This window comes from Aythya marila, assembly GCF_965140915.1.
Source record: "Aythya marila genome assembly, chromosome: 1".
In the NCBI taxonomy this organism is placed as follows: Eukaryota; Metazoa; Chordata; class Aves; order Anseriformes; family Anatidae; genus Aythya; species Aythya marila.
Genome location: NC_139042.1, coordinates 88,081,638 through 88,095,086, shown reverse-complemented (window position 1 = coordinate 88,095,086; position 13,449 = coordinate 88,081,638). Strand labels below are relative to the sequence as shown.

The 13,449-nt window shown below is 34.7% G+C and overlaps 1 protein-coding gene across 1 annotated transcript in view; it reads left to right on the top strand.

Moving 5' to 3' along the window:
- CFAP47 (cilia and flagella associated protein 47) overlaps nt 1-13,449 on the top strand; it is a gene marked incomplete at both ends in the record, with an annotated part of 301,646 nt that overhangs the window by 169,420 nt on the left and 118,777 nt on the right. Inside the window, 1 exon segment of the mRNA XM_082784753.1 lies at nt 12,253-12,350. Within this exon segment, the coding sequence (XP_082640879.1) occupies nt 12,253-12,350 (98 nt within the window).

Sequence of the window (13,449 nt, the reverse complement as noted above, 5' to 3'; positions counted from 1 at the left end):
GTAAAGCTGGCTGAAAAATGTTGCTAAGACATCATACCAGGCTGATAGTAATAGCATGGGAGACAGCTTCAAAAATGGAAGCTGGCAACAGCACTGGTCATCCATTTATTTGAAATAAGCTGTTTATGGTGGTAAAAATTCTCTTCTTACACTTTTGAAGAAAAGTTAGGGAAAGGGAGTATCAATCATTGGACAGTGATGTCAAAGTTGCCACCATAAAGTGGTGACATTCTTCTGAGAACATAGTTTTGAAGGGAGAAGAAAAAAAAAGAGTGGTTCTGGCCACTCTAAGGCATCTGCCTTAGAAGAGGGAAGACATTTTCGGAGCTTTGTTTCCTGGTGGTCACAGCTAATTCCTAGGGCCAAAATGTGATCCTCATTTTACTTTTTACAAAATTGTTCTCACTTCTGTTTCCATAGTTTCCCAAGTAACAAGAGCCTTTGGAGTTACAGTCATTATCTAGTTTAGGACAATACTAAAGAAAAGGAACCGTGCCCTAGATTGTAGATTTCCCTCTTATAGAATTCCAGTCTTCATCAATCCTGCCTATGTGTATATTAAACCAACAATTTTGAATTCTTTCAATATTAAGTATATTATTATGTATGAACATATTATAATGTCATTTTAAATTGCAGCATTTTGAAGTGTACCACTTTCATACATCAGCTCTGAAGAAGGTGCACAAACTGATATAATCTTTTAACCTCACGTTAGTACTGTCCCTCTCTATGAAATAGGTTTGCTGCAAGAGATATGATATTTGTAGCCAACTGTAAATTTATAAAGGTTTCTGTAAGCAACTTATAAGTATATTTATGTACATATAGATGTATATTATGTCCTGTACAAACATGATTAGTGTTTGAGGACCAAATATTATTTCAAGCAATGTTGTATTACAATAAATGAACATTCATTGACATGCTAAGGTTACTCAAATATGTTCATTTGCATAAAATAGCATTCTAGAGCACAGTTTGTCTTGCCATGCAATGCAAAAACATTTTTAAAAGCTATACATAATATTTATGTTGACAAAAAAAAAAAAAAAAAAAAAAAAGTAGAGCCCTTAGGTGTGAAAACTGGGATGAACTCAAGCCCAGAGGTGACAACTTTAAATTAATTACTTCCTTGGAAGAAGAAAACATAGATGTATTGCCTTTCCAAGGATGAGCTATTCCACACATAGTAAAAATGAATATTAGTGTCTGCCTTTTTGCATCATTTTGAGCTTCTAGCATAATAGGGTTGCAACATTCTCATAATGTGTTAGTGTTAGTTTTCTCCTTAAATTAGGTTCACACTTTCTACACATGAAAACTAAATCTTAGATGCGTAGAGAAGAAATGTTAGGTCTCTTTAGTATAACTCTTAGATTTCTAAGGCCCATCAAACTTGAAAAATGAACAATATAAATAATCAAATCAGATTAATAGCTTGATATGTTTGAAATTAATTTATATTAAAAAAATCCTTATTCTACATCTAATAAGAGAACTAAATAAATATGACATGTATTTGTAGCTGATCTTGTTTTGTGAGCAACAACTCTTGTCTTTTAGAGATGACTCCAGGGTGGTTACTCATATGTGTTTGCACATGGGCAGAAAGAAGTCTAAATTTTCCTATTTCCTGTCCTAGCAGTGATCATTTTCATATTGAAAATGATTACCTATTTATATATTGTAGGGGGATTAAGTAAAATGTCTTTTTTATTTATATTTATATTTTATGTTCTATAAAGTACAGTTTTATACTATGAGAGCAATATTTAGGGTATCCACCTAAATCTCAGAATCATTCAGGTTGGAAAGAACCTCTAAGATCATCTAGTCCAACCTTTAACCTAGTACTAAGAAATCCACCACTAAACCATGCTATGAACTTCTACATCTGCACATTTCTTGAAAATCTTCATGGATGGTGGCTCAACCACTGTCCTGGGCAGCCAATTCCAATGCCACATAGCCCTTTCAAAGTATGAATTTATTCTAAAATACAACCTAAACTTCCCCTGGTGCAACTTCAGGACATTTCCCCTCATCTTATCACTTGATGCTTAGGAGACGAGCCTGATCCCCACACTCGCCTCCTCTAAGGTAATTGTAGAGTACATTGAGGCTTCTTTTCTCCAAGCTAAACAACCAGAGCTCCCTCAACATCTCCTCGTAAGTCTTGTTCTCTAGACCCCTCACCAGCTTTATTGCCCTTCTTTAGACACATCCCAGCACCTCAATGTCCTTCTTGTAATGAGGGGCCCAAGAATTTATATAACTAATAGCCTTGAAAATATTGTGCAGTACCAAGAAATCAAGCTATTTTATTCCCTTGCCTGTTATTGCAAAAAAACATATCCTGAAAGACACATCTAAGAGCATTGTTAAAGATTTACTTAAGGGTAGAATTGAATCAAATTAATTTCTTTCATTGCTACTACTAGTTCTGCAAATGTTAGGTAAAAATGCTGTGGAAGAGCACAAACTGAAATTGAATATCACTTCAATTCATCTTTTTGTTTAAATGACGCCAATATGAAAAGTCTGTAAAACTGCGGTAGAGCATTTGAAATAAATTCATTTTATTTAGCAGTACAGTTCCACTTGTCCCCTTCCATCAATAGCTACCCTTTCAAAACACCCCCAAAACTTATTTCCAAGAAACTAAGACAAATCTTTCTTCATCATCAGGGATATGCAATTCAGTTAAATGATAGGCAGCTATGTCCTAATCAGGAGAGAAGAATCTTTTTTATTTTGAAGCCAAAATATAGCTTTTGATGCTTGGCAGCAGATTTAGCGGGTGGTGTAGCAGACATGGGATGAAAAGTAATTTTAAGGAAAGGACAAGGCAAGGGGACAGAGAACAGAAATTTCAGTTTGTGGCTGACAAGACAGTAATATATTCTCATCCAAGTGAGCAGAGAAAAGTATCTTTTGAGTGTAAGGAAGGGGCTTTCACAACTGGCAGCTCTTGATGACATGATACAAAGTATAAGATTAAAAGGGAATAGCTTGCAACATTGGTTTGTTAAGCAGAATTTTAAAGCCTTTTAAATATTGCATAAGAAAATTACACACACAAGAGAAGCAACTTCTTTACATCACTGAGGAGAAGTAGGACAAGATACATAACTGACTGGATTACAAAAGAATAATCAAGTCTGGAAGAAAAAGTGATTATTTTGGCATATCGTGTAAGCTGGGAGGAGACCTGGAGGACACCTGTGAAAAGCTCAAGTTTAATTTTCATGTACATTATAATTTAATAATTCTGCTTTTAAATACAGATTTTTCTATTTCAAACAAACAAGCAAACAAACAAAAAAAACTACTAGAGATAAATATTAGTCTAAGAAATGGTTTTGTTGTTATTAAGGAATGGATACAAAGAAAATATTTTTTTTTTCTTTAAGTTCTGTGCAACTACATGTAATAGAAAGTACACAGCTTTCCATACTTCCAATGCTTCCATATGCAGAAGAAAAAATAATCAAGAAAAGCTCAAAAAAAATAAATTACAGTGATTCTGTTTGAATTTACAATAGCTGGCAGGAAGGATGCTGGTCCTAACCAATGGTCCTAACCATTAATGAGAGATGCTTGACCATAACTGTCAAGAGTTAAGAGAATCAAAAGAAGACAGTGGACATTAAATGTTTATATAAATGCATTTGTATGTTCAGAAGATTTCTGCTTAGTCCTATTTGTTGCTGGCGATTTCCCTCTGAAGTGCTGTACAAACTTAGTTGTTTTTTTTTTTTTTTTGTTTCATGAGATCTGACAAGATCGTGACCTGATGGTTGCATGAAGCAGGCTAAGGGTTTTTCTGTCAATGAAACCACAGAATTAAATGATAAAGAAATACAGCCCTGAAGTCAAACCAGATTTATCTGCTAACAAAAGTGATGTGCTCTGGCCCTGAGAAAAGACTTCAAATGCATTAAAATTATCAATGCAAGTTAAGAAATGTAGTTGTGTAAAGTAGGTGCGTATATACACTCGTGTTTGCAGTGGTCTTCTTTGTTTTGAGTCATTGGCAGAGTTGTAAGGATGTCACATTATGAATTGAGATGTCTTATGTGAGGGAAAAGACATCATCCTGGAATATTTTTGTGTTACAATAAACATTTTCTGGGATAGAGAGCAGAAGTACCTATTTCTAGTACCTGTTTTTAAATGTGTGTAGAAAACAGAAACAGATATAATGTCCTGTGAGTATTTTCTGTTTAGCAGTTCTGATGTTTATAAGAATGTTGTTTAAAAATTCAGACATGGAAAAAGGCACACTTAAAAGCCACAGTGTAAAAACAAAGCAACAGAAATAAAAACAAAACCACAATGCACACAGAAGCAACAGTTGTAATCAACATCAGATTCCAAAAAGACAGTCTGGGTAACTGCAAATTTACATTTTTACTTTGCTACCTGCAATTATATCTAATGTATTCGTTTATACTTCTCCCTTTTGAAAAGGGTAACGTCAAGATGTGTGGGAAGAGATGGTTAGGCCATTAAAGGTTTAACAGAATGCAAACAGAACTTGCCATGACAATAAATGTTGTCATGCCAAATTTCTTGTCAACATAAAATTCCAAAATATTTGACCTGATTTCATCTACCTTGGGAGTGGTACCAGATTAAATTAAAGATGTCTGGATTTGTTTCCTAACTAATGTTTGAAGATTGCCCTTTTTAGTGCTGTCTCTTGCAGTCTAGTGACTTTTAACTTTAGATGTTTTAAGAAGACATCATTTTACATTGCCATAAGCTCTGGCCTGTTAGTTTAGGTGACATAAATGGTGTGCTAAATTGCAATCTCATGATAGGTTCTCTGCATTCAAACACAGGGATTCTGTTAGGGTAGCAAATTCATTGTCAGTGATCAGCAAAATCTACAAATATGTGGTAAATGTCATTTACACACTGCTAGCAGGGTGGGAATGGGGGTATGGGGAAAGGAGATGACTGTCAGTAACCTTGCTAACCAGCTTCTGAGAGTGACTGATGAAGTCTGAGTTTAATCATTCCCGTCCATTGATAGCAAAGTTACCAGGCTCAGTTTTCATCAGATCGACAAGTTAGCAGCACAGCCTAACTGTCTAAAGAAAGAAGTTTATGCTCTTACTCTGTTCTATTTTTTCCCTATTTGTAATAGAAAATAAATAAAAAGGCCTATTTTCAGCCACTTTCACATTGCACCATTTCTGGCGTTTATGAAGACTCATCTGCTTCTATTGATTGATGCAAAAGTCTGAATTCTAAGAAATAAACCTTACTGCATCTGTTCACTGAAGCATTTGACATGTGCAAGAGTACCAGAAATGGGCTTGGACTAAGCAAGCACCACTCAGGGGTCAGAAAAACATGTGAGGAAAGAGGTGAATAAATCATCTCCTTTTCAGCATGAGAGATATTTCCATCATTGCCCGTGATGTTTCAGCCTTGTTTTCCAAGGTCTACTCCCTGGTAAATAAAAATCTTAGGGGAAAAACAAACAAACAGAAGACAGAATGAAAGAGAAGAAAAAAGGTAAGAAGTGCCAAAGCCCCTAACCTTCTGCTCTATACATTAGCAAATTAAATTATACCAGTAGGCTTATTTTCAGTTATGCAAATTCATCACATTTGAAACAGAAACACCATTCTACAAGTTAAAGAAAGTTCAAGAACCATTGTTGTGACTTTAATCTGCTTATGTACATTTTTTTTTCAGAGAGCTAATGCTTTTGAAGATTTGATAACTTTTGAAGTGACTTCTGAGTATCCCCAAGGTTAAGAACTAGGTTCTATCTTGTAGATTTCCTTGGCAAGAGAAGAAATTCACAGTAAAATTAGGCTGTAATACCTTGAGAATGAGTATACTTGAAATAAATTGTCTTTGTGCTAACCATCCAAATACATTATATGGATAAAGACCTGAGGTGAGACTCATCTATAAAGTCACTATTTCTTATCAGGGTTAAGGCTTAGAGGGAACAAAGCCCCAGGCTTTATATTTTTGACAGTGCAAATGAATAACCAAAGCAACCATTCATCCATGTTTTTACTGAGTATAAACTGACAGAATATCAAAACTTATACAACTTCAAGGAGTAATATTAAACATTACTTCTATGAATATATGTGTAGTAAAGAGTTCAGCTGAAAAAATACACTGAAAGATCCTCCTGGAGCAGAGAATTGCCAGGTTCTTTCCATTTGCTAAGAAAAGTGTTTAAATAAAACATTTCATTTAGGGAACTGCCTGTTGAAGGTGTTATGTAAATAATAGCATGACCTAAACTATCTAAAAATATGTAATGCCATTTAAATATGTGCACAAGATATTCCCTACCAAATAAGATAACTTTTTCACAGAAAGGTAAACCCTCAGCTATGTAGTTCATTTTGGGTTTCAAGAAAAAAAGCTTGATTTCCTAAAACTGTTATGAGGCAAAAAAGAAATGGAGCTAAACATTCAAAGGGACAAAAATGTAAATAGAAAATTAAAGATTTAATTTAGAAAATTTAGAAAAAGATTTAATTTAGAATTTAGAAAATTTAAAGAAAATTAAGATTTTCTTACAAAAAAAAAAAAAGGCACCCTTATAGATCAAAATACTTGATGTCAAAACAATAAACAAAGCAACTTGACCTAAAAGCTTTGCTTGTGGTGTCAGAGTCAGGAATTAGAGTATTTTTAAGCAACTTGTATGAAGAACCAATGAATTTTTATGTAAAAGACAGAAGAAAAATGCAAGTAGACTGTAACTTCTACATTATGGTAATTATGAAGTACAGAAAATTGATTTAGGAAAGTTGAGATTGCAAAGGAAAAATCTGTTGTCAAAAACACTAAAGAAAGCTTTAAGTCTATATGGAAAAAGAGCTCTCAGGAGAAATATAAATGTATAAGTTGCTGGAAGAGAATACTGCAATGACAAGTAACAGTAAAGTTCCACAAACCTATTGGTTATACATTAGGAAAACTAATACTTTAATAATACTACTAAGTAATAATTAATTAAACTAATACTTAATACTTTCCCATATTAAGCATGTTGGAGACATGCTTCCAGTTGATCATTTTCTTAGAGATGCGGGATGATACTAAAAAATACCTGTCCTTGGAATAAAAAGTAATTAAGCAATTCTAATACTAAAAGCAGGCATTTTCACCTCATTCTTTTTCTCTCTTCATGGTGAGAACTAGCCATTTCTTCCTGTGCTTTGTTTTCTGTGTCTCAGTCCAGTCTTTTAAATTTCCCTATTAGGCAGCTTAAATTCCCAAGAAGCCTTTGAGAAGAGATCTTAGATTTTTTGAAAACTAGTGTACTACATAAACCAGATGTACTTTGTTCATATATCTGGTGACTTGGTCAGAGAATTCAAATAGGTTTTTGTGTTGGGCCTTCTTTTCCTTTTTGTGGTTCTTAATCATTTTCCTTGGAATAGATAAATAAACTCACCATCTGTAATTTCTCAGCTCATCCCAGAGACCTGTCTAAAAATTGGCAGCACATTCTCTGCCTTTTCATTTCTTTGTAGCTGAAAGTTACAAAGAATCTAAGCAACGGGTCATGCACTGGTATGAAAGCTACCATGCTTTCATGCATGAGTTCCTTTTGAAATCTGGGGCAGAGACACTCTTGCCTATGTGATTTGTTCTTTCTTTATCAGTCTGCTCCGAAAACTTCCTGCCAACACCTCCATTTGGGAGACTCCCTCTGACTGTTCCCCTCAGGACAAGCTCTGTTGTGGATATGGGAAGCCCCCTAAACTCCACTCCAGTGAACTCTACTGCAAAGAATTAATTCAGCTTTTTTACTGTAGCCTTATCTTACTTGAGCACTCTTTTTCCACCCTGATCATTCATCAGCCCTTCTGAGTCTGGCAGGCTGCCAGTTTCAGATATGTTTGACAAGATTTTACTAGTAGTTTTTAAAGTCTTAATCAAGCTGTCACTCAAGAATTATTTATTTACTTTTTCTTTGCATGAGTGTTTTTGAAGGTTTGGGGGCAGGGATGTGGCCTTACTAATTTTCTGCTTAAATAACAATTCATGGTCTTTTCTATTTCTCTTGTATAGGACATTCACTCTTGGAAGAAGTGTTTATATTAGTAATTATTTGTGCTGCTGTTTAATCAGTTACTATTTCCATCCTTTAAAGTTTTGTTGTTGTTTGTTTTGTTTTGCTTTTAATACTCCATAAATTTAAGGTTCGGCTTCTAATATGGTATATTTTAGATTGAGATTTTTTGATATTTGGAACATATTTGGTTTTGGTCACTACTTTTTAATTCATTGGTTTTCCATCATTCTTCTTCTTCTTACTTTTTTTTCTTTCTGAAATGAGATGTAGGGGATTAATCTTTTCTTTTCTTTTCTTTTCTTTTCTTTTCTTTTCTTTTCTTTTCTTTTCTTTTCTTTTCTTTTCTTTTCTTTTCTTTTCTCTCTCTCTTTCTTTCTCTCTTTTCATTTTCTTTCTTCCCTTTCTTTCTGTTTCTTTCTTTCTTCTCTTTATTTTCTTTCTTCTTATTATTGTTCCTACAATGATATTCAATTCAATGTCATCCTGGTACTTAACACAAAGTTGCTGTTCAATGATAACATCTTAAACCAGACTTCGAATATTTTTCAGATTTAAATAAAAAATAGGTTGATCCGGTTATGTCACCTTGTAACATTTACTCAGGTCTACAGGTAATAACTGTAGTTCCTTATTAACACATTTTCTAGTCTTAGAGATCCTCTAGTTTATGTCACTATACTACAGTATAATGTTCTGTAGTCATTGTTACCATCCTCAGTAATATGGTCCTTCCTTTCTCGATAGGGAAACTTAACCTGCAGTAATTTGGAGATGTATGTGATGTCTATTTATTGTAAACAATTTTAATTGTGCTGTTCCTCAGCTTATATTATCTGTCATTCAGATAGTTATATTGCCTATCATTACCTTTTTTCTTACTGATTACGTCCTTTCCACAAAGTTTCTCATTAGGAGCTAAGTCAATATCGTAATTTAAATTCCTGTATTCCAGCTCACACATTGTATTTTCAGACTTAGGTTTGTAAAGAAGCACATATCACAGAATCATAGAATATCCTGAGTTGGAAGGGAGCCATTGACACAATCAATGATCAATGAAGGATCATTGAGTCCAACTCCTGGCTCTGCACAGGACCACCCAAAAATCAGACCATGTGTCTGAGAGCCTTGTCAAAAGGCTTCTTGAACTCTGTCAGGCTCAGTGCCGTGACCACTGCCCTGGGGAGCCTGTCCCAGTGCCCGATCACCCTCTGGATGCAGAGCCTTTCTCTAACCCCCAGCCTGACCCTCCCCTGTCCCAGCTCCATGCCGTTCCCTCGGGTCCTGTCGCTGTCCCCAGAGAGCAGAGCTCAATGCCTGCAGGCTGCCATGAGGCGTCCCCTCAGCCTGCTCTGCTCTGGGCTGAACAAACCAAGGGACCTCAGCCGCTCCTCATACATTTTGCCCTCTAGGCCCTTCACCATTCTAGTAGCCCTTCTTTGGGCACTCTCTAATAGCTTTATTTCCTTATACTGTGGTGCCCAAACCTGCACACAGTACTCGAGGTAAGGCCTCAGGTAACGATTTGGTTATTTGCCTTTATAAACCTTGTGTAAATGGAACTTTACTGTTGACATTTTCTTTTGTTGTTTTCTACCTGAATTTTGTAGGCTTTTGTTGTATCCTACAATTTGACTGTATTGTTAAACAATGTGATATCCCAAGCTGTGGGGTATTTGTTTGTTTGTTTGTTTTGTCTTTAATTGAACACTTTTATTTTAGGTTCCAGGTGACAAGTTCTGCTTTGATATAGGGGGATCTTCCCTTCTTGCATAAGTCATCTCTGTTCTATATATTTATATATATATGTATATATATATGTGTGTGTGTGTGTGTGTATATATTTAAGTGACTAAACTCAGAGTCATGTGCATACCAGAATCCTTTAAGGAATATTCAAAGGGTGTCTTTATCTCATTGATATTAATTTTTATAGACCTTGAAATACTGAATCATAGAATCATAAAGGTTGGAAAAGACCTCCAAGATCATCTGGTCCAACCATTCCCCTACCACCAATGTCACCCACTAAACCATGTCCCTTCCCGTCCAACCTTTCCTTAAACACCTCTAAGGACGGTGACGCCACCACTTCCGTGGGCAACCCATTCTAACGCCTGACTGCTCTTTCTGAGAAGAAATGTCTCCTAATTTCCAACCTGAACCTCCCATGGCACAACTTGAGGTCATTCCCTCTAGTCCTATCACTAATATGTAATTAGTGAGAAGAGGCCGACCACCAGCTTCCCACACCTTCCTTTCAGGTAGCTGTAGAGACCAGTAAGGTCTCCCCTGAGCCTCCTCTTCTCCAGAATAAACAACCCCAGTTCACTCAGCCGCTCCTCATAGGACTTGTGTTCTGGGCCCTTCACCAGTTTCGTAGCTCTTCTCTGGACATGTTCCAGGGCCTTGATGTCCTTCTTGTACTGAGGAGCCCAAAGGCCGTTCTACAGACTGGAAAACTACAATTCAAAACAGTATTCAAAAACAATAAATTGTATACTTGTCAAATTAGCCTGAATAAAAGAATCGATAATTTAGGATAGATAAATTAGAATGGATAAGTTAATATAAGTTAATATACCCAGTGAAGATTTAAGGACATTAATGAAATTAAAGCCAAACAGATGCAGTTTTGATAGAAATAGGTATAAAAATGAAGTCACATATGGAGAATAAGGAACTGCAACAAGGAAAGCAGTGTCTTTGAGAAGAGCTGGGGTCATAGCAGAAAAGAAAAGCAGTTGGAGCTCCCAAAACAAATGTCGTGGTGAAACAGAACTGCTAATGTATACTCTCTAGCGTATACATGTAATTCAGAGAAGTGTGAGTAGCAGGATGGAGGTTATTTTCATTTCATATAGTATACAGACAAACTGGAATACTGCAAGCAGTTCTTGTCTATGCATTTATAAAAGGATCTGAACAACATTTTATGCTTGCAAAAAATAACCACGGGAAATATTTGTGTTGTGAAGATTGGGTCATATGATGAGAAACTTTGGGCTCAATCTCTTTTGCTTATCTGAACAAGATCAAAGGACTAATTTTATTAACATTCGTGAGTATGTTCTAAACACAGGAAAATTATAACTGCTTATTGTTTAGTCTATGAAACCTATCAGAGAAAAGACATTACAACATCTTTTGTCTGGAAGTTGAATGGTTGAATGAAATTGACTGCTGGTGATTATCTTCAAATTAAGACTTGAGGTCTGTCTGGGAGATATGCTTTAGCAAAACCCATATTACTTGACTGAAATTTTGCATAACAATTCTGTGTAACTGAACAGAATTTAAGTTCTGTAATATATAAAATATTATATGAATTTATTCTTATTTATTTTTTCTTGATATAGTAAAATTATAAAAATATTTTCATTCTGATATGGACTGCCTTCAGTTCAAGGATCTGGTTATCTATGCCTCCTATGGTTACAAGTTGTAAACACTTCCCGGTCCTAGCCTTAATTATAACATTCATGCATATTTCAATTATTTAAAGGTTTCTTAATCATCAGTATCAGGATAATTTAAAATCTATTGTTATAACTTCATGAGTGTGTACATGATATTAATAGTCTTCTCTGGCTTCATTATTTATCTGTGGAGTTCAAAGGGGAGGAGGGAGATAAAAATTCCTGAATGGGGAGCACACAGCTTTCTTCTCTGAGCTTGTAGTCACTCAGTCTCATAGAACTTGACGCATCTCAGCTTTTGTATATATTATCAGAATTTCCCATCCCTCATTTTTGGACTAGGTAATACAAAGTACTGAAGGGAATTAAATCCTCTGTATTTATGGCCAGTTTATCTTGCAACTAAATGTGAGATTAAATTTGTTTGTTTGTTTGTTTGTTTTTATCATTGTCTTTGTTGAAGGAAAAAAATTATAAGTCTGAAACAATGTGCTATTCTGGGAAACAAATTTGCCAAAGAGCTGTTTTCTTTCGATTTGTATATATATTGATTTTGTTATTATTTTGAACCCTGACAAGAAAGGATTAGATAGGGAGGTTTGTTGACAGCAATTAAATCAGTTCATGATTTGCTTTGTCTCCATATGAACAATGACTAGCAGTTCTGATAAAAGTCAGAATATCTCATTGATTTGAATGCTGCTAGGAGTGATCACCTCAGGAGATGATTTTTAAAGCATTTTATTCTCTTATACATAGGAGGAAGTTCTTCAAATTGCAAAGTGTGGTTTTCCTTAAAGATTAACAGCATACCTGCAGCACCTGAAAGAACAATAGATGTAAAATGCAGAGCTCTGGTAAGATTAATTTAAATGCTTAATTTTGTTCTACTGCATTAGAAGAAAAACAAAAAATTGTATTGATAGTCTGGTTGCTATCACAGAGAACTAATGAGTTTTATTAAGTGACCGCACACAACCACTTTTTGCATAATAAAGCTCAGCAGTTACTAAGACCTCATTTAAGCTCACTGATATGAACCAAAATTAATGCTTGAAAAAAAATGTGGTTTCTTTAATGTATTTGCATAATTATATTTTTCTTCTGCTAGGGTATACTTTTAATTTTGGATCTTAGATAAAACTGAATTCTATAAAATCTTCAAGCATTTTACATACTGACCACAGCAGAATAAGTCTCTTTTGGTACCCTCCTTTCTTATGGATGAATGCTGTCATTTAGGTTTCATTAATCATTGGAATGTACTTAATCATATTTTTATTGGTAGAGAAATGTATATTTTCATGCTCAAAAATATAATAGTAATTTTTGAAGGATAACTGCATAACAGAAATTGTGTGTTTTAAAGCACTTAAGTATATAAAGATAAAATAACTTTTTATTTTCAGAGCCTAACATTGTAGTTATATTCTTAAAATTGATATTTACTTTATCATCTAGAAGCTCTGCATTCTTTTTGAATTGTAGGCAGCTAAGAAGTACTAACTTTAGTGATGGATGCTGGTAACAAGTTATATAAATAGAAATGACTGGTAGAGTGTTTTCCTGCAGATTTTTTAAAATTATTTTTTAAAGAAAAAGAAAGAAAACTGTTGAAAGCACCAGGGTATTACCTCTTCCAGTAACAGATGCTGGGAAGGGAGTGGAGTCCCCTAGTTGATTTTGCATGTCAGCACCTGTTTATGTGGTGAAAAACACAAAAGAAAGTTGGAAATACAAAAGCTACAATGAAAGAGTTGGTGATTTGAGACCTCTGAAAGAAAAATGTAGGTTTTTGTCATCTAGGATCATGCTTTGTCTTGTGTTGTTTTCTGATCTGAGACTAATGGAAAAGCTAAATTTAAATTCTATCTTTAACTTCTATTGTATAATACATTATCAAGGTGCATTTTAACTCTGCCTCACAATTATGAATATAATTCAGAATGAAAACTT